The following is a 24222-nucleotide window of genomic DNA, read 5'->3' as shown; positions in this document are numbered from 1 at the left end:
TCTTATCCTCTCCCAGACTCTTCCTCTCTGCTGATTACGTACTCCAAAAGAAAAAAAAATCCTCACCCCATCGGCCTGCCCTTCCGGCTTCCGTTTGCCTCGCCGGCCTGGCGCCATCTCTGTCCGCGATGCGGTCAGCCAGCTGCTTGCTCCCCGCTTTGGCGGAGCGTCACCGCCTCTCTTGCCCCAAGCGCCACTCCCGCCTGATTCCATCTGGTACTGGTACCAACGCCCTTGCCACCTCAAACCATGGAATTGGATCACTCGGCTGCACTGCATGCTTCCCCGGAGCTCGCTCTAGCTCCCCAGCACAAGTAACCTCAACCCAACCTTGACGGTGCCAGAACGCCACTGCTGTTATATCCTTCATCCATCCTCGCCTTTCATATTTAATTTTGACAAAGCCAAATCGAGAGAAGTCTCTCGCGCTAGCTAGGCTAAACACAAAGACCCAGTAGGAGGGTCTGCCCCTCAACCAGATAGCTGCGTCCTGGTTATCGGTTGCATACTCTATTACTTGCATCGATCTGCTAGTTATCGATAGGATTTGCTGATCGAGACGGCTAACGGAGTAGAAGGGTACCACGCGAGGAGGGGCTTGCTAGTTCGAAAAACCGTACTGTGCTCTGTGCGATCCTGCGACTAAATCAGAGACGATAGATGATGTCAGCGCAGGATGAGTACAAAACCTGGAGCGATGTCAACCTACATTGGGTTGACATGATCTAGACCAGCTCCAGCTCCGTACATAGCTAAAGCATGCATGGGTCACCACTACAAATATCTACCACAAAAATGGAAAGATAGTAATTAACTAATACTCATGTAGCACTGAAATGTACACGCTTTTTTTTAATGCCTCTCTGATGAGAAGTTCAGAACTGATCATCTAGAAATAAAGACTCAAGACTGTTATAGGGGTTTACATCCCTGAAACATGCCAAGACAACAATCATCTCAAGGTGTTGCCTTATCAGCATCTCATTCACTGATTGGCTAGCTATTCCTTTCTTTTGGCAACAATAGGCACCTCAAGTGTTGTTGTTCGCAAACCAATTCTTTTTCTTGGAAATACCACCCTTAAGTTTTACACATGTCAAGGCTCAAGCTACTGGGCTAAAAACAGTGAAAAGAACAGGCGATCAGTTCTTATGATGTACTTAGGCCATGTTTAGTTTCCAAATTTTTTTCTACAATACCCATTACATCAAATTTTTGGACATATGCATAGAGCATAAAATGCAGTTGAAAAAATAACTAATTATATAGTTTAACCGTAAATGACGCGATGAATTTTTTAAGTTTAATTAGTCCATAATTGGACATTAATTATTAAATAACAACGAAAGTGTTACAGTACCAAAATCCAAAAATTTTCACGAACTAAACATGGCCAGTGTTCAGTTTTCTTGAGTAGTTCAGTTGTTACTAAGCGTGTGTTTAGATTCCAATTTTTTTCAGTGCTACAGTAACTTCAAACATTTGACCACTAATTAGAAGTATTAAATGTGAATAACTAACAAAACCTATTCTATAACCCCCGGGTATAATTGTGAGATGAATTTTTTAAGGCTAATTCGACCATAATTAGATAATGTCGTGCTACAGTAAACAATCTCTAATAATAGATTGATTAGGCTTAATAGATTCGTCTCATGATTTCCTGTACATTCGTGTAATTAGTTTTATAATTAGATCATATTTAGTCCTTCTAATCTTCAATTGAAAATTGCTACATTGAATTTCGTTCAAATTTTTGCAGGATCTAAACACAACTTAGTGTTCAACCTTATGATGTACGTCGATCACATCAAGACTACCAATTTAGTTGGCAAAATTTTTTGGGCAAATTTTTTTGCACCTTTTACAATACTAATTAGGAGAATTAAATATAGACTAATTATAAAATTAATTATATGGATGGACGGAAAATCGCGAAGTGAATCTATCAAGTCTAATTAATCCATCATTAGATATTGTTTACTATACCATATGATATTGTCTAATCATTGCATAATTAATTTCATTAGATTAGTCTCACGATTTTGCCTGCGGGTTATGAAATGAGTTTTGTCAATTACTCATTTAATACTTATAATTAATGGTAAAATGTTCGAAGTTACTATAGCACAAAATTTTTTTTGCCTGCTGCTCTGCTCCCCTCCCTGCACCATCCCAACCCACAACGTTACCATCTCGAACCGCAAGCCGCTGCCGTCCAAAAAAAAAAACGCTGCCTACCGACTACCGTGCGCCATCTCTCTACCGTGCCTCAGCCTCCCCTCGTCCGGCTGCCAGCATTCCGACGGCAGGAGGACGAGGGTCCGGCTATTGGGTGCAGGGAGGGGATCAGGGATGAGGACGAAGGGGGCAAACCGGGGAGCTCCCAACCGATACCGAGCGGGTGAGCAGAAGCGGACTAGTGCGCCGCTGCCTTCTTCGGTTCCCACAAGGCTAACATCATCGGAGCTGGTGCCGCACTGCCGCCGTTCCTCCTCCTCCGCCCGTGCGGTGCGGTGGCCTCACAACTGCTCCCACCACCGCACGCGCCCCCGAACAGTTGTTCCCGATCCGCCATCGTCTTGCGGGGCCATTGGCCGTGCCTGCGCCAGCTTCCGTGCCGGGAGGATCCGACAGCAGGGGCGTCGGCAGCGGGGAGTCCGGGACGCACGCGCAGTTTCATCACTGCCGCCGCCGGGGAATCTATTCATCGCGCGCGCGAGTGCGAGCCATCCTGTCGCAGAAGGAGGAGCACCGACGGCGCCGGAAGAGGAGGAAGAAGAAGTGCCGCCACTGTTCATCTTCCTCGTGGAGACGAGCACGCCGGTAAGGGGTGGGAGGTGGGGGGGCGGCCGCCGGCGAGGTCGCTAGCGGCCGAGGTGGTGGAGGGCGGCAGCGGACCTTTAGGGTTTCGGGCTGCCGGGGCTTTCAATGGCCGGCGACCGTAGAAGAAGGGGCCGGGGGCGGCAGAGGACCGGCAGCGGCGATGGTTCGGCCGGCGGAGGGCAAGGCGGCGCGGGAGCGCCGCCGGCCGGGTAGGGCATGAGCCCCGGTGGGCGGTGGCTGCGGCGGGGGCGAGAAGGCAGCGGTGGCGCGACGACGAGCTTGTTTAGGGTTGGCAGCGGTGGATGGCGGCGGCGGAGGCGCTGGGGCGGCGCTGGAGCCGAGGAAGGTGGGGGATGGCGGGGGAGCGACGTCGGAGAGGCTTTTGCGATGGGTCATCCCCAAATCGCAAACTGTGATAAATAGACGCCCCCGCCGCCGCGCGCCCTTCCCGGTAGGTTCCTGCCGCGCTCCGCCCCGCACGCCAGACGGAAGAGGAGCTGAGGACGCCGCGGCACAGTAGCGGCGGACCGGCGCCTGCACGGGCGGTGGGGACTGGGGAGTCGTCGAGGTCAACAAGAGAGGGAGATTTGGTAAAGTGCCTGACAGTGCGACCCACAGTTCTTGGGCCCACGCCCTGACAGCAAACGGTCTCCTCGGTGCCGAGCGCTAGGACCGTGCACTATGGGGGCTGACGCCGAGCGAGCGGTTAGGGCATGTACAACCGGAGTAAATGAGTCGTCGGCAAGTGGCTAATTTGATTCCCCGATGGTTAGTTATTGTCGAACCGCGCATTGCCGTCATCTCGAGAGACAACGGCACGGGCTCGTGAACCGAGCGCAAATCGACGCCTCGTCGCCCGTTGTACGGCACGGCGGTGACTCAGCGACGGCGCGGTGGATCCCGTGCTCCCGCGCTGGATTCCCCTGCGTGAATCGTTGAGATAGAGGCAAATGATTTGTATCTGAGATTGAGTTGTGAAGTTTGTGCTATGTAAAACTGAACCTATTTCAATATAGTGTATGACCTTTTCTTTTCCATTCCAGTTCACGCTATCAATCGGTCAGTTCACGATATCAATGGGTCAGTTCACGGTATGCTGCCGGTTCACCGATACGTCAGTCAATTGACCATATTAGTCAGTTGACCATATTAGTCGGTTGTATGGATTATGGATTGTTTGGCCCGTTAGATGTAGGCGCACAGGTAGATTAACTGCATGTGACTTATTTGTATATAAATATAATATCCATGTGATTTATTTCCATACATAAATTATTGTTTCATGTATGCCACACAACAATACACAAAGATCCATTTCACATATTTGATCACCATGTTTCATGTGCATGGAAATGTATTAAATAGCTAGCAGACAGCCACACCATTGTATATGTTGTCTGCTATGTCGTCTGCGTGCAGTATTCTAAACACACACAGACGACAACCGTCTAACTATTGTACATGTCCTTATGCGCATAGCCCTCCAAAAGGTGTATTAATGAGTTTAATGAGTTGGGTTTTGATATGGTGTGTGTTTGGATAAGTTAAAATGAGTTGTATTAGTTAATAGAGTTAAAAAAGCAAGGGGAGAGGGAGGGATGGCGAGGCTGATAGCGAGGGAAAGGGAATGAATAGTCTGTTGGAAGAGATCTTTCTTCATTTTCTTCAAATTTACCTAGCCAAGTCAATATACATGATCGGTTGGAGTTGCTCTGGGTCAGGTAGTGTCTCCTGCCAATCAGATGTCTGCACTTGAGTTAATGGAGTCTATTTTTGCACTTGATGAGGAGACAATGCTGAAGGCTAATCATAATGGTCCTGGCGTGGTCAACAAGACACCGAATAGGGGGGAAGATCAAGGAAAGAAATACGTTGTTCCATATTTTTTCCATCTCACTCACAAACAAAAGACAGATTTTGTTCAGTTCATCATTTACTCAGCACTACATCAGAAAGAAATCAAGGATATAGCGCAGGCCGCAAAAATATGCAGACACCAACTCATGGGACAAAAAACAACAAAAAAAAATCATTGCCCGAGCCTAAATCTAGCACACTGACCCAGATGACCACTAGTTATCTGACGCTGGGAGCTTCAGACTCTTGGAGTGGAGTACTTGCAGAAAAGGAGAACCACGTCCCCTTGCTCTCTTCGATGTCAGGGATGATACCTTGCAACTCAACACTCAAATGGACATGAGTGGTAAGTCGCTATCCAGAACCTGCCGCGCAGCAGCGACCATCCTCTCGCCAAGGACAGCCAGCGGATAGAAGCCGGGGATCTGATGACCAAGGCACAGACAATCTCCTCCCCTCCGTCGAGCCGGCGCCGTGCGAGCGACAGATGATGATACTCGACGACACCCTGTTCTTCGTCCCACAGCGACTCAGGGATCTCTTTGTACGCGTGGCCATTGGCGTTGAGCATACCGATCAGGTGGTTGATATCTGCCCCAGCGAGGGTGAGGCAGTCGCCCAAACTTGCGAGTACCTCCAGCGACTTCCAATTGGTGACGGAGCTCTTGTACTGGCCAAGAATGTAGCACACCGTGGTGGCGTCCTGAAGCAGCATGCCGCCAAGGACCACGGTGCTGTCGCCGCTTGCTGGTAGGCCGTCGTTAAACTGCTCGACGAAGGCCTTCACCTCCTCTAAGGAACTGACGGTCACGTCTCCACCTTCGTCGACGAAGGGGGCGCACTCCACCATGCAGCGCCTGGGGTATAGGTTCACCTTGTAATCTCTGACTACTGCGACGCCATTCCGGGCTCGGCGAAGCATCTCCTGGAGCTCCTCGAGTGGGAGTTCCATCTTCATCACTTTGGTAGTGATGTCGACGGTGCTGTTGGCAATCGGGGCAACGAAGTCGAAGATGTAGTCGCTTGCGGCCATCGCGCACTGTTGGAAAACGAGGTGGCCCTTATACCCACTAAGCTGAGGACCTACACCTAAGACACACTAACTCACCCTAGAGCTGGTTAGTCTTTTTAATTTCTAGCTACTTAGTGTATAAAGTGCTTTCGACGGCAGAGCCGCCTTCTCGCTTTCGAGTGGCAGAGCCTACCAACAGATAAAGTTTGCTTCCGGGAGCTAGAGGCTTCCTACGATGAAGCCCAGACTTTATGTGATCCCGGATGGCAGAGCCAACCTACGATAGATCACAACTTATACACTAAGTACTTAAGAACAACTGGGAGACTAACACTTACAAAACACTTGCTTTATTACAACACAGTAGTATTACATAAGGTACACAGCTCACCCTTCTCACTACTTCCTAGCACCACACATCTACCATGCTCATAAGATGAATGGCATGGCAAAAGAGGGGGCTCTATTTATAGGCAAGGGGGGACCATGAGGTTGTGACAAGTGTCTCCCATTCTAGAGATTTTCTAAATATTACAATATTATCTAATTTATTTTATTACCAAGTCTAGACTACTCCATTGTAAATATGTTGTTTTTGCATAGTGTGAATCACTCTAGAAGATTGACTTGTCTTCTCTCAACACTCCCCCTAAAGGCAAACATCTTTTCAATGTTGTCTTGCAGATCATGCCGAGTGCCTCTCGAAACTTCTCGAACTTTGCTTTGTTGAGACTTTTTGTGACTATGTCGGCAGTCTGCTCCTCTATCTTGGTAGGCACCATTATGATATCACCCTCAAGGACCTTTTCTCTTATGTAGTGATAATGAACTTCTATGTGTTTGGTCCTTACATGAAAGATAGGATTTTCTGACAAACGAATGGAAGATAGATAGATTGTCACAGAAAATCCTTACTTGGTATTCTGTTGGCTGGTGAAGATCCTCCATCAACTGCTTGAGCCAGGTGCTTTCTTGTGCTGCCATTGCTGCTGATCGATACTCTACTTCAGTACTGGATAATGCCACAGTTGGTTGTCTCTTACGCACCATGATATAGCTCCAGATCCAAGACTGAAGAAGTATCCCGTAGTTGATCGTCATGTCCCACAATCTCCAGCATAGTCGGCATCACAGTATCCCATCACCTGGCAATCATTTGTCTTCTTGCATAGAATACCAAAATTGATGGTGCCTTTAACATACCTGAGGATACGCCTGACTGCATCAACGTGAGGCTTGTTAGGATTGCTCATGTATCGACTAACCACTCCAACCACATATGAAATGTCGGCCCGAGTTAATGTAAAAGGTAGATTACCATATCAGTCCACATCATGGTGCATTTGCTAGATTTCCCAAGGTACCTAGCGGCGCCATCAGTGGTATCCAGTGTAAGACGCTTGAGTGATGGAGCATTCTCAAGGATATGATATGTTAGCTCAATCATGCTCCTTGCAGAGCAGAAGCCACTTATCTTCACAGTCTTGAGTTTCTCATGACGATATTCTGGCATCTGTCTCGGATGAAAGCGTCCTTCAAAGACTGAGTTGTGCTTCAAGCGACGCTGAGATGCATAAAACCAGTGAAGATGTTACTGCTGTCTAATGATAAACCAGATGAAAACTAACATACTCTGGTAAGTGGTTGCACCAAGAAGCCAGGTATGTATATCTGCAACATGAACATTAACTTACAGATAATATGAAGGTCTCCAATAAGGGAGAAGCGTCAAAGAAAGAAACCAGAGAAAGGTAATCATAAGCTGGGGAAAAGGCCCGCCCGGCAAAACAAACATGCAAGTACTTTAGATGGAGGAATTTGTCTGGCACCATTGGTGTGCTGTCAATCTGCACAAGAGATGCCTCAAAGTAATTGTATTCCAGGTAGTTATAGGCATACCAGTGATCGTAATCATCTAAAGTTCCAGATTGTACCTCATCAAATGAACGTATGGTGACTGGTGAGTGCTTCAACATTTGGAAACATGGACGGAAGCTTGGTACGAGCATAAGAGACAACATTCGCGTGATATATACACGACATTTCTAACATCTTCACTAGCGACAAATTTGCAAATGAGAACCCTACAAGGAAACCCTCAAAGCGAAAGAGGATAGATTTGGAGCATTGCTCTCTATGGCTCGCAGCCTGTCCCAATCAATCACCTCTAAGCTGTTGAGCCGGTGCAGTAGACAAGGGATAGTCACACGAATTATCTCAGGACAATATGCGATTCTCAAACACTCCAGAGTAAAGGATTTGGAAAGAAGGAGTTCCAACTCATCCCCAGTAATCCACACATAACACAAGTGCAACTGCGTCAATCTTCTCAGACAACCAAGAACAACTGGGGGGCGGAAGGTGCAGCAGTGAGGTGAAGATATTGAACTGAGTTTCCACCTCTGTCAAATAAAAGTGAGCACGGGAAGTTGTATCTCGCTTTCCAGAAATGAGGTAAAGATAGGGTGAGTTCTTCAATCCCTGGTGTAACAGCAATGTGAAGCCAACTATCGAGGTAGCACAAGTTGACCTTGCTACCATGAAAGAGTTCAAGGTTTAGTGCCTTGATGCCAATGCCAGCGTGATTATGTAAGATGTGCTTGACTTTATTGATGAAATATCTTGAAAGATCATCCTTTTTAGTCGTGCTTCTATCCAATCCCAATGTTTCCAAAGTGAAGGTAAGGTTGGGATAACATCTCCAGGATCGCAGAAAAGTGTGCGACACGCAAGCAGCGCGAGCAGCATCCTGCAGTGGCATTAGGGCATGGATATGTCTCATGTAACATTGGATTATAGAAGCAAATGGTTTAGTCAATGGGAGTAAAAATAACTAAGACCACATGAAGTAGCATTCCTTTCTTTAGGTGCCCTGAGCGTGATTGTACCAGTGTGATGCATTACACACTACTCCTTCCTTTCCAAATTGTACATCGTTTTAGAATGTATGTGCCAGAGCTTTTGGCACCACCACACACAGAGAGAGTAGTGCTTAATGTTCCACCATTCAGTTTTAAATTGTTTGACGTTTTATGACAATGAACATTTAATAGGACTTTTAGCTTGGCTCGATATGGTCAGTCTAACTCTGCCTGCCTCCTGGTCTAGTTATGTAATTTAGCTTACTATAAAGAGGGTCGTCACTGCAGTGACCCAACAGCCATGCATATGGGTGCATGGGAATAAAAAACTCTTAGGTTAAGCAATAGTTTTGGTAGGAATATGCTCAGAACGAAGGAGGGACATCCCAAACAGCAATGCTATGCATTAATAAACAGAGGGGACAATTATTAACTAGTGTTTAATTTTGGTTGATTTAGGCCTGTGGCAAACAACAAGAACGATCCTGTGTATTTTTTCAACAATGACTCATTCACTGATGCATCAGTATGGTACAATAAGTGAACTGGTGCAGCAAATAACTGGAAATACATTTAAGTTTTACAGTCATAGAATAAGCTCATAGAATATTTGTGAGCTCCGACTGATATCATGCTTGCTACTCAAACAAGGACTAAAGAACCCACATCCACTCATTTTTTCTCTTACTAAATCCCACCCATAAAACCCGCACAAACCAAACAGGCTGCAATGCAGCAGTAATAAACAAAGCATAAGATAAGTCTTGCCATCAATTTACGTCTTCCATAATCTGCATTTCATACCTCTTGCAGGCAGGGCTCTGATCCCATTCCTTTGCGGCCTTGAGTATTATCATCATGTTGGCATTTCAGACCTTTTCGTTTATCCACTGAAGTAACTAATCCATCAGTAATAACATCACAGTTAGATCGGTTGAAGCAACCATGGGTGAACAATAAGCATATTTATGTGTACGCACCCTATATCCAGTTTCTTTTTTCGTAAGAAGAACACAAATGATTTTATTGGCATAAAATTGCCACTGTCGAGGTAAGGAACATAAAATTTATAAATCATAATTAAATGTTAGGAATATGTGTTTTCCAAACATTATCTTCCCCCAAAGTCCTGACAATCATGTTTAATCCAAAAGAATTACTCCCCAAAAACCTTAATACAACACAGTACAGGGTAATCAAATTAGATACACGCAAACCATCTGAAAATGCTTCTTCGTTTGTGCCCAGTGATGAACACCCATCCGACAAAACAAGAAGACGACATCCCCCCCCCCATCCAAATCGAATATAGTAGATAAACAAATATCAATAGGGAGACAAGAATTGGTGCATACGGGGTCGTCGGACCTGACGGTGAGAGAGCTGCCGCCGCCGCTCCCACCTCGCGGACAGAAACCTCGACAGCGTTAGTTCCCCCATGAAGTAGACGACGACACCTCTGATTGGTTACAATGGCGCCAAGGAAATCGATCTTTTTCCTCTTCTCTCTCTAGACTCGGCATAAATATTGGGGGCTGGGAGTGAAAGATACGAACACGGAAGAGGATAGAGGAGATCGGGTAGACTCCGCCGGGTACCGGACCGCACGGGGGAGGGAAGGAGGAAGAAGGTTTCGCTGGCGTTGCGTTGCGTCAACCAGTCCACCTTTTGACTGCTGCGGGAGGCTTCGTGTCGGGGCGGGCCACGCGGGCCCGTGTGGGGCTCGACCACAGCCTGACCCATTGGTCAACCACATCCGTATTTGGGCCTCGTTTCCTCTTCTTCCTTCTGGTGGGCTGGATTTTTTTTCTTCGTGCGGCCCGCTGTATTCCAACGGGCTGATTCCCCCCTGTGTCCGCCGACCGTCTGCGTTTCTTTCCCAATCGTGGCCACGCCGCAAAAAATGGGTTGCGCCGTGGACGCACGGGCTCTCGCGTGGGGTGACGCGAGTGACCCGCGTGGATCGGTCGCACAAGAGAGAGTATGGTGGTTAATATATCAGCTTGTGGTAAATATAAATAAAATTAAAATATATTTTTTAAATGTGGAATAATTTTATTATTGTTGGAACATTATTCCAGCAATCAAAAAACATTTGTTTCAGTATAAAAAAAGAATGAGAAAATTCTCTATTTGACACTGAGAAAATGAGCTGTTCTTTTTTTGACCTTAAAAAAAATTTAATTCCCTATTTGACACCACTTCAATTTTTCATTCTCAAATTGATATTCCATTCGATTTTCCATCCATCCACCGTTAAATGCCATGTGAAAAGACCATTTTACCCTTCATAGCAGTGGGCCCTACCACTTCATAGCGTGCCAGCGCTGGTGCTACTCGGGGTCCCTGCGTCGGGCGGCGGGGTGGGCTAGGAGGGAGAGGTGCGTCTCCGCCTCGAGTCCCTACGGCGCGGCAGCTGGGCTCGCGGCCCCGTCAGGCCGGCGGCCGGGGCGAACACGCTGGGCATGGAACAGTCAGAGGAGAGGAAGGAGAAAAGAAAAGAAAAGGAAGAAGCGGTGGAGCTCACGCGGTCACGCCTATGAAGGGCAAAATGGTCTTTTCACATGGTTAACGATGGATGGATGGAAAATCGAACAGAATGTCGATTTGGGAATGAAAAATTGAAGTGGTGTCAAATAGGGAACAAATTTTTTTCAAGGTCAAGAAAGGAATGGCTTATTTTCTCAGTATCAAATACAGAATTTTTTCAAAATGAGTTGTTCCGCCATATGTGACGGTTTGACTGCCAATCATATGTGTGACTCCTAATATTTGTTCGATAACCACCATGTGCCTAACCGAGCGAGAATTCGTCGGATGGCGTAGGGACTCCGAACAGAACTCGGCTCTGGCTTGTTTCCTCCACACAGATATCGGCTTAGCTCGTCTTCTTCGTGCGCAGAGATCACCGTCAGATTTTTTTTTTGAGCAAATCACCGTCAGATATTTGTGTTGCGCATCGAGGTCGGGGGCGCATGCGAGAGCCCGTGCGCCCGGGGCGCACCCCATTTCTCTCCGGCCACACGCAGGCGCGTGGGCCTGGGAACGACGTGTGGTTTGGTAACTGTGCCACGGCTAGTTTCCTTAGCATGCATGCCTGCATCCATTCCGCATTCATTTGAATTCCAAGATCATCCCAGCAGCAGATTTACTAAGCCATTTGATTCGCAAGACCATACTGATTACTGAAAAGTATTTGATGAACATCGTCGTCTATCACCTTGTTTCGTTTTGTTCAATTGCACGTTGTTCATATCGGCCATGATTCTTCTCCAGAGAACACACTGCACGGTTGGAATGATTTTCAGCTCTTACCAGCGTATATGGGAACCCGACCCTTTCAGATGACTTTCATGATCGACTGCATGCTGCACGGTTGCATGAAAGGAATAAACAGACCGATCGATGGGAAGAAATACAGAGAGCGCGCGGCACTGATCACCCTGTTCACCCGGACACGGGACACCATACCGGAAGTGGCCACCAGCTTTACACTGTTTTCACCAGATCCCAAGCTGCTCCCCTACCATCACTGATCACCCTATGGACTAATCGAACTAGTCCCCCACCGGCAGTGGCGGATCTAGAAGTTGAAGATTGGGGGAGCTCATCTTCCCTTTCTTCCTCATCTTCTTTCCCTTTCTCTAGGGGGGCTGGAGCCCCCTCAGCCCCCCTGTGGATCCGCCATTGCCCACCGGCATGAACACGCTCCATGCAACCGCCGCCGGGCCCTACTGCCGTGGCCTTAGCAGCACAAAGCCACAAACTAGTACTAGTTGTTTGTTTGTATAAACTTTAAACCTGAGCAGAACCATGCATGCAGGAAATGCAAAAGGAAAAGAAACCTAGTGAGTATGTACTATTAGTTATTACAAATGCAAGTCACTCGAAGTTTCGTTTGATCAAATTTATAGAAGAAAATGCTAACATGTGCAACATCAAACCTCTTTCATTACCTCCATCATAAAATAATCAGACAAAGTTGGTATTGATAGCATATCTTGATAGTGCATTTATTTGCCGTAATGTATATTTTATATATTTTTCTATAAACTCAGGCAAAGTTGAAGAAGAAAGTTTACTTCGAATGAAACTAAAACGATATGGACTGGTATGGTGCAGTATATATAATAACTAAAATGTTATTTTTACTAATTGGATGTTCCTTTGAAACCTCCACGCGAAGCCACTTAGCACCTATCATAGGTGGACACTCTAAAAAATAGATAAATCCTATAAATTCTCAAAAAAGTCAGAAACATCCGTCTATCAATCCGACAACTCTAATCATAATAGTCATCGGATATGTTATCTTTCCTAATATATTACCCACCTCTGCCATTATTAAAAAAATTAAAGTAACCCCTAATCTTCATGTAAATTATCCACTTATACCATTATAAAATAATGTAAATAACTCCTAAATTTGCATATAAACTATCCAATTGTTTTATTATTAAAAGCTAAACTAAATTATAAATTATAACAAAATATTAAAGTTCACCAATATAAAATTCCAAATTACCATTTATATCATTATTAATATATTATTTATATTATTGTTTATATAAAAATAATACCCACGATACGTATCACCATGTATTCATGTATGATGGAAGTTATAAGTGTTGGGATCTTCGGCTCGATCACCAGACATAGGAGGTAGACTTCGGACGAAGGTTGGAACACAAAGAAACAAGTTGCACAATAGAAATCGCACTATAGTTCACACAAAATGTTCCAACCCGTACAATGTTGGGTGGGATGGGGTATTTATACCCCCAAACCTTATTACATCATTCCAAAAATGTCCCTCCGGTCCCCACGAAGGTCAAGAGATTATATTAGGGGTATTTAGTAATTTCCCTAGGTCGGACAGTCCAACTTGGATACTACTACTCGGATCACATGTTTCTTGCCCTTCGGGAACCTTCGGTAGTGGTCTTCGACAAGCTTCGTGTGACGCCGCCTTCATCGTTCGCCACTCTTGAGTCGCCCGCCGCGCCCGAAGGTTCTTGTCATAACCTTCGAGAGTATGGCTCCGAGCAATCCTCGGAGCCTTCGGGTTCCGTGATGTGCGGCAACCCTTAGTGACGACCTTCGACAAGCTTCGAGGGACTTCGCCTTTTTCATCCGTCACCTTCGCGCTGCCCGAAGCATCCCGAAGATTCAGGACATCACCTTCGGATGCCGGACCTCGACGAGCTCTTCGATGCTTCGTCATCTTCGGCGGACCTTCGGGTCGATGCTTCGTCATCTTCGGTGAACCTTCGGGCATCCTTCGAGTCACGCCACCTTCGCGAGGGGGCGATTGCCCAACAGTAGCCCCTCGCGGGCGAGGTCCGATTCCGGCCGGCCGAACCCTCGAAAAGACAAAGATCGGTCAAGACACCCATGTGAAAGCGTCTCCCCCGAAGGTCAGAGGTGGGCGAGAGCCGAAGGTATTTTGTTACATGTGTCGCGGTATGATTTGCCGTCGTTCTGACTTCTCCTCGATTTTACCGTTGAGTGAACAGTGCGAAGTTACCCCCCTATAAAAGGGGCGGGGAGGAAAGGTCGCTTTCACGCTCTCATTCTTTACGAACTTTCGCTCGCTTGTCGAATTTGACACGCGACGCTTTCGATTTGCCCCATCCTTCGGGTCGTGGAAGCGACCCGTTCCGACCCATCCTTCGCAGCGGTTGTGGAAAGGGAAGGAGTGCTCTGCTAAGTCTTTGTGAGTTATCGCTTCAACCTTTTTGTTGGGATCTTCGAGATTTGTTCATTACAATTCTGAATATTTGGTTTGTTTAGGGATGGCCCGGTTGAAGGTTACTGCCAGGCCTATCAGATCCGAGGACATCAAACCTTCGAAAGAGGAGAGAAGGCAGTTGTCTGAGGGAGAGGAGGATTTGACCAACGTGGACGCTGATCCTTCGGAGCTGATGGGGTCCCGGGAGAAGCCTCCTCCTACTCTCATTTTTGGTCAGTCGTGGGTGACCCGGGAGTTGGTCGAGAGTTATGAGTGGAAAGGGTACTTTGGCCCCAAAATTTGCCGTGCCCCTATTGATGAGATTACACTGGACCCTCGTGATGGAGAGTGTGTGGTGTTTTGGGACTTCTTTGCTGTTGGTCTACGTTTTCCGCTGGACCCCGTCTTTCCGAAGATTCTGGCCCGGTTTGGTCTTCGGATGCACCACCTTACCCCTAACGCCATTGTGCAGCTGTCGAAGTTTTTCTGGGCGGTTAAAACCTTCGAGGGGCCAGTTAATGTGGATGCTTTCTGTAGACTCTACGAGATGCATCCATAGACGCGGAAGGTTTCTTTTGATGAAGATCCGCTAGTATATTATGCTCAGAGTGGGTGTTGTTCGTTCCACCCAAGGAGGACCAACAAGACCCATGGAATCGACAGGATGGAGCTATCTTATTGCCAGAAGAACAAGTGGGAAGATGATTGGGAGCAGTGCTGGTTTTATGCCAAGATTGGTTTTCCTAGTGTTGATTCTTTGGAGGGAGTCTCCTATCCCCTTGCCGCGAAGGTTGCGGAGTTCAAACACACTACCAAAGCAGACTTCCGGAGGACATCAGCCGGCTACAAGGAGTGCTACTCCGCATTTGCTTCTGCGGCGCGCGTCGTGAGCGGTCGTGATCTGGTCGAAGAATATCTGGCCGCGAAGGTCTGGCTGTTGACGAGGGATTGGTTACCGGGGGCCTTCTCGAAGGTTCGAGTTGCTGGCTTGAAGGATGAGCTTCCTTTCCCAGATTTTGGCTTGCGGAAACCCGAAGATGTTTCTGACGATATGATCGTCAAAGAGATCGAGCAAGAGGTAGTTGCTATTGCCGGTCCTTATCTTACGAAGGAACGTGATTCATTTGAAGCTATTTGCTCCGAGAAGATCAGGGTGAACCGGAGTTTTCTAAAGATGGGCATTGTGTATGGCCCCCGCGAAGCTCCTCGTGAGAGGAAAAGGGGGGCAAATACTTCTACGCCCTCCGCGAGGCCATCTGAAGGTCCGACCGCCAAGAAGGCCAAGAAGGCCGAGGCCGTTGGTAGAGAGGATTTGGGTAGTGATGCTTTTATGTGGGAGCTTTGCGCAACGGAGAGTAGCATTCCCTGGCGCTCGCGCACTGGTGAAAGGGTTCACCTTTATCTTGATCAATTTGGTTCATTCCGTGCAGAGCCAAACACTATAGGTGCTGTCTTGACGGCAGTGCAAAAGGGGATCAAATCTTCCCTTCGAGTTGTGAATCTTCTGGACGAGGAAAGTGACAAGGAAGCACCTTCGGTTCTCGTGAAGGTTCATCCCGAGAGAGGGGTGGAGCACCCCCCCAACTCTTGCTTGAAGAGATGTCATCCCCAGAGAAGGATGATGACAGGGAGGGGGGAAGGTGGTTCCCACTGGAGGATCCAAGGGTGCTGACGGGAAGGATGATTTCATGGGAGCCCCGAGGGATTCGATTGCTTTACAGAACGGCGAAGATGACAAAGCCCAAGGGACTGCGGGGGCTGACGGCCATTTGATTGAAGCGAATGATCGGTTTTCTGAACTAGGTACCTTCTCGATCTCTAGACGGCTTGCTTTCCAAGGGCCTGACATTGACCCTTATCTTCGGTACCCCCTTCAAGTAGATGTTGCAAGCATGATGAAGGAGCTTGAGGATTTGCTGGGGCTGGAATCTTCGGAGGCTGAGACTGCTGGAGTCGCGTCGAGGAACCAGCCTGTTCTCCCCGGGGACGTCGAGAATTTTGATGCTGAGGGTACGGCGCTCTGGCCTTGGTTTTCTTTTAGATCTTGTGTTTTGTGCAGTTTTGTCATGTGTTTTGGTGTGTGTAGGTTTTATGAAGAGTTTGGGAGTTTACGGGACCGGAAATCTTGGTCGAATCACGGCGTCATTATGCGCGAAGGTTTGTACTGTGTGTTGTTGAGTTGTCTTTAATTAGCGGTGTTGGTTTTGAGCCTGGTTTTTCTTTTAGGCTTTGCTTGCCAGTCGTGCAGCTGTGGGTAGTGCGAGGAAGGATGAGCATCATTTTCTGGCTCACTCTGCTTTAGGCTCGCCTGATGGAGCAGATTAGCACTTTGGAGAAAGAAAATGAAGCTTTGGAGAACCTTCGCGGTTCTTTGACGTCAGAGAACGAGCTCCTGAAGGGGAGGGTATCGGAACAGGAAGATACCATTGCGAAGATGCAGGAGAAAATAAGCCTTGACGAAGGTGTTCTTGAGAAACTTCGAAGTGTGGTAGAGAAAGATGCTGCGAAGGTTATTAACCTTCAAACGGAGGTTCGCCAACTCAAGACCGATGTCGAGAGAAAAAATGACAAGATCTCAGAGCTTGAGAAGGAGGTTGAGGAGGACCGCGCGATGTGGGAGTCCGCCTTGTAGGACATCTTAAGCAAGAGCGCGGCCATCCGCGAGGAATACCGCAAGGCTTTGGCATCTTTCGGTGCTGAGCCCTCGCCTTTCCCGGAGGACTCCAAAGGTGGCGCGTCAGGGCTACTCGATTGGCTGTTGGGTGAGTTCGAGGATCTAGGTCAGATTTTGGCTAGCGTGTCGGACAACACTGCAGTCATGACTTGTGAAAGCGTCATGGCTGTCTTGGGTCGTGAAGGTTGTCGAGAGCTAGAAACAATTGGTGCGCGGGACTATGCCTTTCCAGATTATGCTGAGCTTGAGGAAGAGATTGCGAAAGTTCAGCCTGTTAAAAAGGCTTTCCTTCGTAAATTTTGGAAGCTTTCTGGTCGGCAAGTAGTTCAGGAGGCTGCGCGACAGAGACTAGAAGAGGTTTGTTTTTCCTTTTCCCTTCTGCCTTCCTTTGGGGAATAAGTTTTTTAACCTTGGGTATGCTATTGACTGTTTCGATCCTTCTTCGCAGGCAAGGCATGCTCGCGAAGCCGCGAAGGGTGTTGTGGAGGAGGGTTCTCGTCTTGAGGACATCGTGGGAGGGTCCGTGGCTGGCGGGAGCTCCGGGTCTCCAACCAGGAGTGATGCTTGTCTGGTTTAGGGCCGCGACAACTTCGGTTAGGGATTTTTGTGTGGTGGGTTAGATCCGGCCTTGTATAGTAACTCACTCGTTGTTTCTTGATTAGGCAATCGTGCCTGCCAACCATGCTCTTTATGCTCGACCGCTGCATATCCATGGCGGAGGTGTTATCGTAGCGGGACGGATTGGGAACGCTTTAGTTTTGCTAATCCAGGTGCTAGTGTCGCTGAATTCTTGAGGTGGTCTGATAGGAGCCTCGGGTAGCACTTGAATTCGTGGATGCCTGACTTTGTATTGGATCCGATTCATCCTTTGAGATGGCTTTAGTTTATATGTGTTCCATCCTTCGTGGTGGCTTCTTGTTTTAGAACTGTTCCATCCTTCGAGATGGCTTTTGTTTTAGAACTGTTCCATCCTTCGAGGTGGCTTAGCTTTGGAATTATTCCATCCTTCGAGGTGGCTTTGCAGATCTCCGGAGGGATAAGAGCTTTTTATTTTAAAAGTGTCTCCCCTCTCCCAAGCTCTTGTTTCTCCGGAGGTTGGGTATTTTTGAAAGCGTCCCCCTCCTTTCTTTGCAAGGTTGTCCTGGGGTTTCATTGTTTTGATGTGGCGAAGTCTTTGGGAGGAAGGCTGCAATATTGTGCGAAAGCATCTCCCCCCTCCCTTGCAATCTTGCTCTGAAGACTTTGGTAGTGTGTACTTCGTTTTAGCCGAAGGCTTCTTGGCTGTGACTCATTTTTGGGATCGTCGGTATCTTGGCATCCTAGTGTCTGAGACGCACTTTCGTTTTTGGCCGAAGGTTTTCTGGCTTCGACTCATGTTTTGAGTCGAGAGCCCCTTGGCTTGTTTAGTATACACTTTAATTTTTAGCCGAAGGTTTCTTGGCTTCGACTCATGTTTCGAGTCGACAGCCCCTTGGCTTTCTTAGTGTATAGCATACACTTTAATTTGTAGCCGAAGGTTTCTTGGCTTTGACTCGTGTTTCGAGTCGACAACCCCTTGGCTTTCTTAGTGTATAGCATACACTTTAATTTGTAGCCGAAGGTTTCTTGGCTTTGACTCGTGTTTCGAGTCGACAACCCCTTGGTTTGTTTAGTGTATAGCATACACTTTAATTTGTAGCCGAAGGTTTCTTGGCTTCGACTCGTGTTTCGAGTCGACCGCCCCTTGGCTTTCTTAGTATATAGCATACACTTTAATTTATAGCCGAAGGTATCTTGGCTTCATGTTTCGAGTCGACAGCCCCTTGGCTTTCTTAGTGTATAGCATACACTTTAATTTGTAGCCGAAGATTTCTTGGCTTCGTGTTTCGAGTCGACAGCCCCTTGGCTTTCTTTGTGTATAGCATACATTTTAATTTGTAGCCGAGGGTTTCTTGGCTTTGACTCGTGTTTCGAGTCGACGCCCCCTTGGCTTTCTTAGTGTATAGCATACATTTTAATTTGAAGCAGAAGGTTTCTTGGCTTTGACTCGTGTTTCGAGTCGATAGCCCCTTGGCTTTCTTAGTGTATAGCATACACTTTAATTTGTAGCCGAAGGTTTCTTGGCTTCGTGTTTCGAGTCGACAGCCGCTTGGCTTTCTTAGTGTATAGTATACACTTTAAGATAAGTATGTACAGCTTGTTACGGTTACGAGTTGTACTGACTTAGTTATTTTCAGCCTTGGTGTAAATGCGAAGGTCGATGTTTGCGACCCTGTGGTTGCTTCAACATGAGACATTTTTCTGAAGGGAATTATTCATATATTTTGGGGAATTTACATAGGAACCGCCTCATCAAAAACCTCACCTCCGAATTGGAGTTCCCTTATGTGAGGAAAAGAGTACGGTCCCAGACTCAAAAGAAAGGGAAAATGACGCGAAGGTATGAGCGTGCTTATTTGCCGCTCATCCTTTTACAACTTTTACTCTAGACATGAAACTTTTTGAGACTGTCAGCATTCCAGGAATGCTGCAGCTCGTTTCCTTCGATGTCCGCCAAGTGGTAAGATCCTGGCCTATTGGAGTATAACACAATGTAGGGTCCATCCCACTTGGATTGAAGCTTGCCGATAGTTTCGGCGTTTGGCTTTCTTCTTAGAACCCAGTCTCCTTCGGCGATTTTTCTGTTGACTACTTTTTTGGTTCGCTATTTCCTTGTTTCTTCTTGGTATGCTTCTAAATTTTTCGAAGCTTGCAAGATGTCGAGTTCTGTGAGATCTGCTTCTATCGAAGGTTCGATGTTGTTTAGAACTCTGGCACTTTTGTGTTTGAGTTCTTCTGGGCTCATGGCCTCGGCTCCATACAGCAATCTGAATGGGGTAAATTTTGTTGCTCTGCATTTAGTTGTGTTGTGGGACCAGATGACCTTCGGTAGTTCGTCTGCCCATTTGCCCTTTTTCAGTCCGAATAGGCATTTTTTGATGGCGTTGAAAATTAAGCCGTTGGCTCTTTCCATGGCACCATTAGACTGAGGGTGATAAACTGATGCGAACATGACCTTTGTTCCTACCGAGTGGCAGAATTCTCTGAACAGTTGAGAATCGAATTGCTTCCCGTTATCAACGGTTAGTTCTTTTGGCACTCCGAACCTGCAAATTACGTTTTGCCAGAAGAATTTTCTGACGGCTTCGAAAGTGATGTTCACTAGTGGTTTTGCCTCTATCCATTTTGTGAAGTATTCCACTGCAACCACAGCGTATTTGTAGTTGCCTTGAGCTGTTGGTAGGGGACCGACCAAGTCCATGCCCCATCTTTGGAGTGGCCACGCCGGAGGTATGAGTTGTATTGGTTGTGAAGGTCTGTTTGATTTAGGTGCCATCATTTGGCATCCTTCGCAGGTTTTGACTATCTGCTCGGCATCTTTCAATGCAGATGGCCAAAAGAAACCTTGCCTGAAGGCTTTGGCGACCAGAGGTCTTATGCCAATGTGTGATCCGCAAAGTCCGGAGTGTATTTCCTTCAAGAGTTCCTGGCCTTCGGCCGTTGTTATGCACTTGAGCCAGGTGGCAACCACTCCAGACTTGTAGAGTTCACCTTCGGACAAGGTGTAGCTTCTTGCCCTTTGGAACATTCTTTTTCCTTACTTTTCATCCGCAGGCTCGAAGTGTCCCCGAAGGTATGCCATGATTGGTGATCGCCAATCTTCGCTTGCTATGACGTTGACTTGTTTTGCTTTTTCTTGTTTTGTGGAGGGTTTTGTGATTTTCTCGTAGAAAACGTCCGGAGGTAGTGGTTCTTTGCGAGCAGCAGCCTTTGCTAGCTTGTCAGTTTCGTCGTTCTGGCTTCTTGGTATGTGAATGGCAGTGAAGCCTTTGAAATATTTTTCCATAGCTCTTATTGCATCTAAGAACATTTTCATTTCTGGCTTCTTCGCTTCTGACTCTTTTTCCACGTGGTTGGTGATGACCTTTGAGTCGGATTTGATGACGAAGTTTGGATGACCCAAGGCCTTCATTTTCCTGAGGCCTAGCAGTAGTGCTTTGTACTCTGTGGTGTTGTTTGTGCAGGGGTCTGGATCACTGAATTCGAGGCGTGCAGCGTATCTTAGTTTCGCACCCGAAGGTGACTAAATGATTGCCGCGATGCCGACTCCTTCGTTACACCATGCACTATCATAGTGTACGGTCCAAGGTTCAATTGGAGCTTCTGTCTCGAAGGTTGGCAAGGTCCAATCCACCAGGAAGTCTGCCAGGACCTGGGATTTAATGGCTGTTCTTTTTTCGAAGTCAATGTAATGCTCCGAAAGTTCTGAAGCCCACTTGCTTATTCTTGCCGAAGCTTCTCTGTTATGGAAGAGGTCATGCAGTGGTTGGTCAGTAATTGCTACTATTTTATGACATTCGAAGTAGTGTCTCAATTTTCTTGATGCCATGACAACGGCATAGGCAATTTTCTCTAGCTCAGAATAGAATAACTTTGAACTAGAGAGTGCCTCTGAGGCGAAGTATACATGCAGCTGTTTTTGCCGACCTTCGATTGTTCTTTCCACCACCAGGGCTACGCTAACAGCTGTTTGTGAAGCGGATGTATAGAGCAGAAGAGTTTCTTCGGGGTTGGGTGAGGTCATCTTGGTCAAGTTTTCTAAATAATTCTTTAATTCTCTCAATGATTTCTTCTGTTCTTCTCCCCACTCAAACTTGCTGGAGCTTCGGAGAGTTTTGAAGAATGAAGAGCTTCGGTTTGCTGATCGAGGGATAAATCTGTTCAATGCTGCGATTCTACCTGTCAGTTTCTTCACGTCTCTTACGGATTGTGGCTCTTCCATGTTTTGGAGTGCTCTAACTTTGTCTGGGTTTGCCTCTATGCCTTTTGTTGAAACAAGACATCCGAGGACTTTGCCTTTGTCTATTCTAAAGACGTGTTTTTCAGGATTCAAACTGAGGTTTGCCTTCCGAAGTTTCGCGAAGGTTTCGGCCAGGTCTGCCACATGTTTCTTTCTTTCTGCACTAGTGACCACTATGTCGTCGACATAGGCCAACACATTTTTTCTGAGTTGAGGGCCCATAACTTTTGAGGACATTCCTGAGAATGACTGTCCAGCATTTTTCAAACCTTTGGGCATCCTGATGAAACAGTATGTTCCGAAAGGGGTTGTGAAACTAGTTTTTTCTTCGCCTTCTCTCTTCATCCAGATTTGCTGGTACCCGGAGAAGCAGTCTAAGAGTGACATTAGTTGGTTGTTTGATGCATCATCGACAACTTTGTCGATCCTTGGTAAGGGGAAATCGTCCTTCGGACAGGCTTTGTTTAGATCAGTGAAATCTATGCACATTCTCCATTTACCATTTTTCTTCTTTACTGGCACAGTGTTGGCCAGCCAAGTGGGATACTTTACTTCTCTTATGACCTTCGCATCAAGAAGCCTTTGGACTTCTGCTTTCACTGCTGCGACTTTGTCATCAGACATCTTGCGAAGCTTCTGCTTTTTGGGCTTTATCTTCGGATCAATGTCCAGTTTATGTTCTATGATGTCTCGGCTGACGCCGCGAAGGTCGTTTGCTGACCAGGCGAAGACATCCTTGTTATTGTTTAGGAACTCCAAGAGTTTGCACTCTTCTTCTGGATCGAGGGCCGCACTGATTGTTACTTGCCGGTCTGGCAAGAGCTTGTCAAGTGGTACTTTTTTTTTACTTTGCACTCTTGTTGGAATGTTTCTTCTTTGTCCCTTTTTGGCTCTTTGAGTGGCGGGGGTTTTTTCTCAGCTTCGACCAAATGGACGTTTCTTTGTCCGGGAGCGACACCCCGCTCGATGTCTCTGGCCAATTGTTGGTTGCCTCGGACTGTGATTACTCCTTTGATTGCAGGCATTTTTATGCACAGATAGAGCTGATGGACGATTGCCTCAAATTTGTTGATGTGGCCACGACCGAAGATTGCATTGTATGGGTAATTCATTTCCACGACATCGAAGGTGATAGATTCGATCCTTGGGTTTGAGAGATCCCCGAAGGATACCGGAAGGGTTATCTTTCCATGGGCGTTCACTCGTTTGCCCCCGAAGCCAATGAGCGGGATATCCGCTGGCTGTAGAAGGTTGCGATCGATGTTCATGCGGTCGAAGGTACTTGAAAAGATGATGTCTGCGGAGCTTCCCGTGTCGACCAAAATTTTTCCGATGGTCCAGCCTTGTATATCGGCTTCGATGACTAATGCATCTGTATGGGGAAAGCTGAGCAGGTTTACATCTTCTTCTGAAAACACTATGGGCGTGTGAGACCATTGCGTTTTCTAGACGGGTCCATCCACCATGATGGAATGAACTTGTCGAAAGTAGTTTCTTCTTTGTTTTTTGTTCTCGAATTCTAGGGATGACCCTCCGGATATTGGCATTATCATGCCGAAGGTTGGTTGTGCTGCAGGCTGGGCATTTTGGTTAGTTTGGTTTTCTTGCTTGAGTGGCGGGCCTGGCGGAGGTGGGGGCAGCTCTTCTTGAGTTGCTTGAGCTGTGGGCGGGGGAGGCAGCCTTGGTTGGTTTTGCTGCGGGGGCTGCCAGTTGATGGGATATGGATTATAGCCGAAGGTTGGCACTGTTTGGAAAGGAGGGTTAAAATTTGGTTGCGAAGGTTGGAATTGCAGTGTTTGCTGGGTAGCCCAGCTGGTGTGCGCTACGAGTTTGGCATTCTTTTCAGCTTCCATTCTTTCAAGTGTCCTTTTCTTTTCGGGACACTGATTAGTTTTGTGGCCAGCATCTTCCCCATGAATGTGAGAGAACAATTTCTGCGGGCCCTGCAAAGGTCCACGGCCTCGACCTCTTCCTTTTCCTTGGCCCCTGTTGGACCTGCCCCTTTGATGGTGTTCTTTGGAGTTGTTGTTGTTGTCTTGCTCCTTCGGAGGTTGTGTGGGTGGTGGATTATGTAAGGATCGAATTCTTTTGGTTGATCCGTATCTTGCGAAGGTTCAACAGGGAGTATGTACTGATTTTGCTGATTGGTGTTTGTTTGATTGTTTTGTTGCCAGCTCAGCTGTTGCCTCATTAACTTTCTTTGTTCGACCCTTCGCTTGTGGTCTGCTTTGGACTTTGCGTATTTCTCTACCTCCGCATACAATTCTGACAGACTTCTTGGTGGCTCTCTGTCGAGGTGGGATGCCAATTGGCTTGGGAGGAGACCTTCGATGAATTTGGCTATTGCGTCTTTCTCAGAGAAGTTTGGAGTTTGTGCTTTTTTCTGCACGAATCTCCGAAGGTACTCGGGTAGTGGCTCTTTGTCCATCTGTATGCAGCTGA

The 24222-nt window shown here is 47.0% G+C and overlaps 1 protein-coding gene and 1 long non-coding RNA gene across 3 annotated transcripts; both read right to left on the bottom strand.

Annotated features, from left to right (window-relative positions):
* Positions 1–6023: 6023 nt before the first annotated feature.
* LOC120676344 lies at positions 6024–6830 on the bottom strand. The gene is made up of 2 exons (XR_005675785.1): positions 6611–6830; positions 6024–6541 (listed from the first exon to the last, which is right to left on the bottom strand). It is a non-coding gene; the product is annotated as an uncharacterized LOC120676344 (long non-coding RNA).
* A 1080-nt stretch (positions 6831–7910) lies between these two features.
* Positions 7911–10236, bottom strand: LOC120676343. Of its 2 annotated transcripts, none has more exons than XM_039957600.1 (3): positions 9912–10236; positions 9361–9455; positions 7911–8444 (listed from the first exon to the last, which is right to left on the bottom strand). In XM_039957600.1, exons 1-3 carry the CDS (start codon positions 9994–9996, stop codon positions 8025–8027), a joined length of 600 nt encoding a protein of 199 aa, XP_039813534.1. In that variant the 5' UTR covers positions 9997–10236; the 3' UTR covers positions 7911–8024. The 2 variants fall into 2 exon arrangements, with proteins under 2 accessions (XP_039813534.1, XP_039813535.1); XM_039957601.1 differs by having other exon boundaries at positions 9361–9446.
* Between the last annotated feature and the right edge of the window lie 13986 nt (positions 10237–24222).

This window comes from Panicum virgatum, chromosome 5N (genome assembly GCF_016808335.1).
Source record: "Panicum virgatum strain AP13 chromosome 5N, P.virgatum_v5, whole genome shotgun sequence".
Classification (NCBI taxonomy): Eukaryota; Viridiplantae; Streptophyta; class Magnoliopsida; order Poales; family Poaceae; genus Panicum; species Panicum virgatum.
The sequence above is the reverse complement of the archived record's forward strand: the minus strand, read 5'-3'. Positions and strand labels throughout refer to the sequence as shown.

Bases quoted from the DNA above. Each gene is read 5' to 3' on its own strand.
- LOC120676343 (XM_039957600.1), bottom strand. From the start codon at position 9,996: ATGGGGGAACTAACGCTGTCGAGGTTTCTGTCCGCGAGGTGGGAGCGG. The intron at 9,456-9,911 runs GTATGCACCAAT...CTGATGGATTAG, and splicing joins CCGTCAGGTCCGACGACCCC to TTACTTCAGTGGATAAACGA. The intron at 8,445-9,360 runs GTATGAAATGCA...ATGCCACTGCAG, and splicing joins CAGAGCCCTGCCTGCAAGAG to GATGCTGCTCGCGCTGCTTG.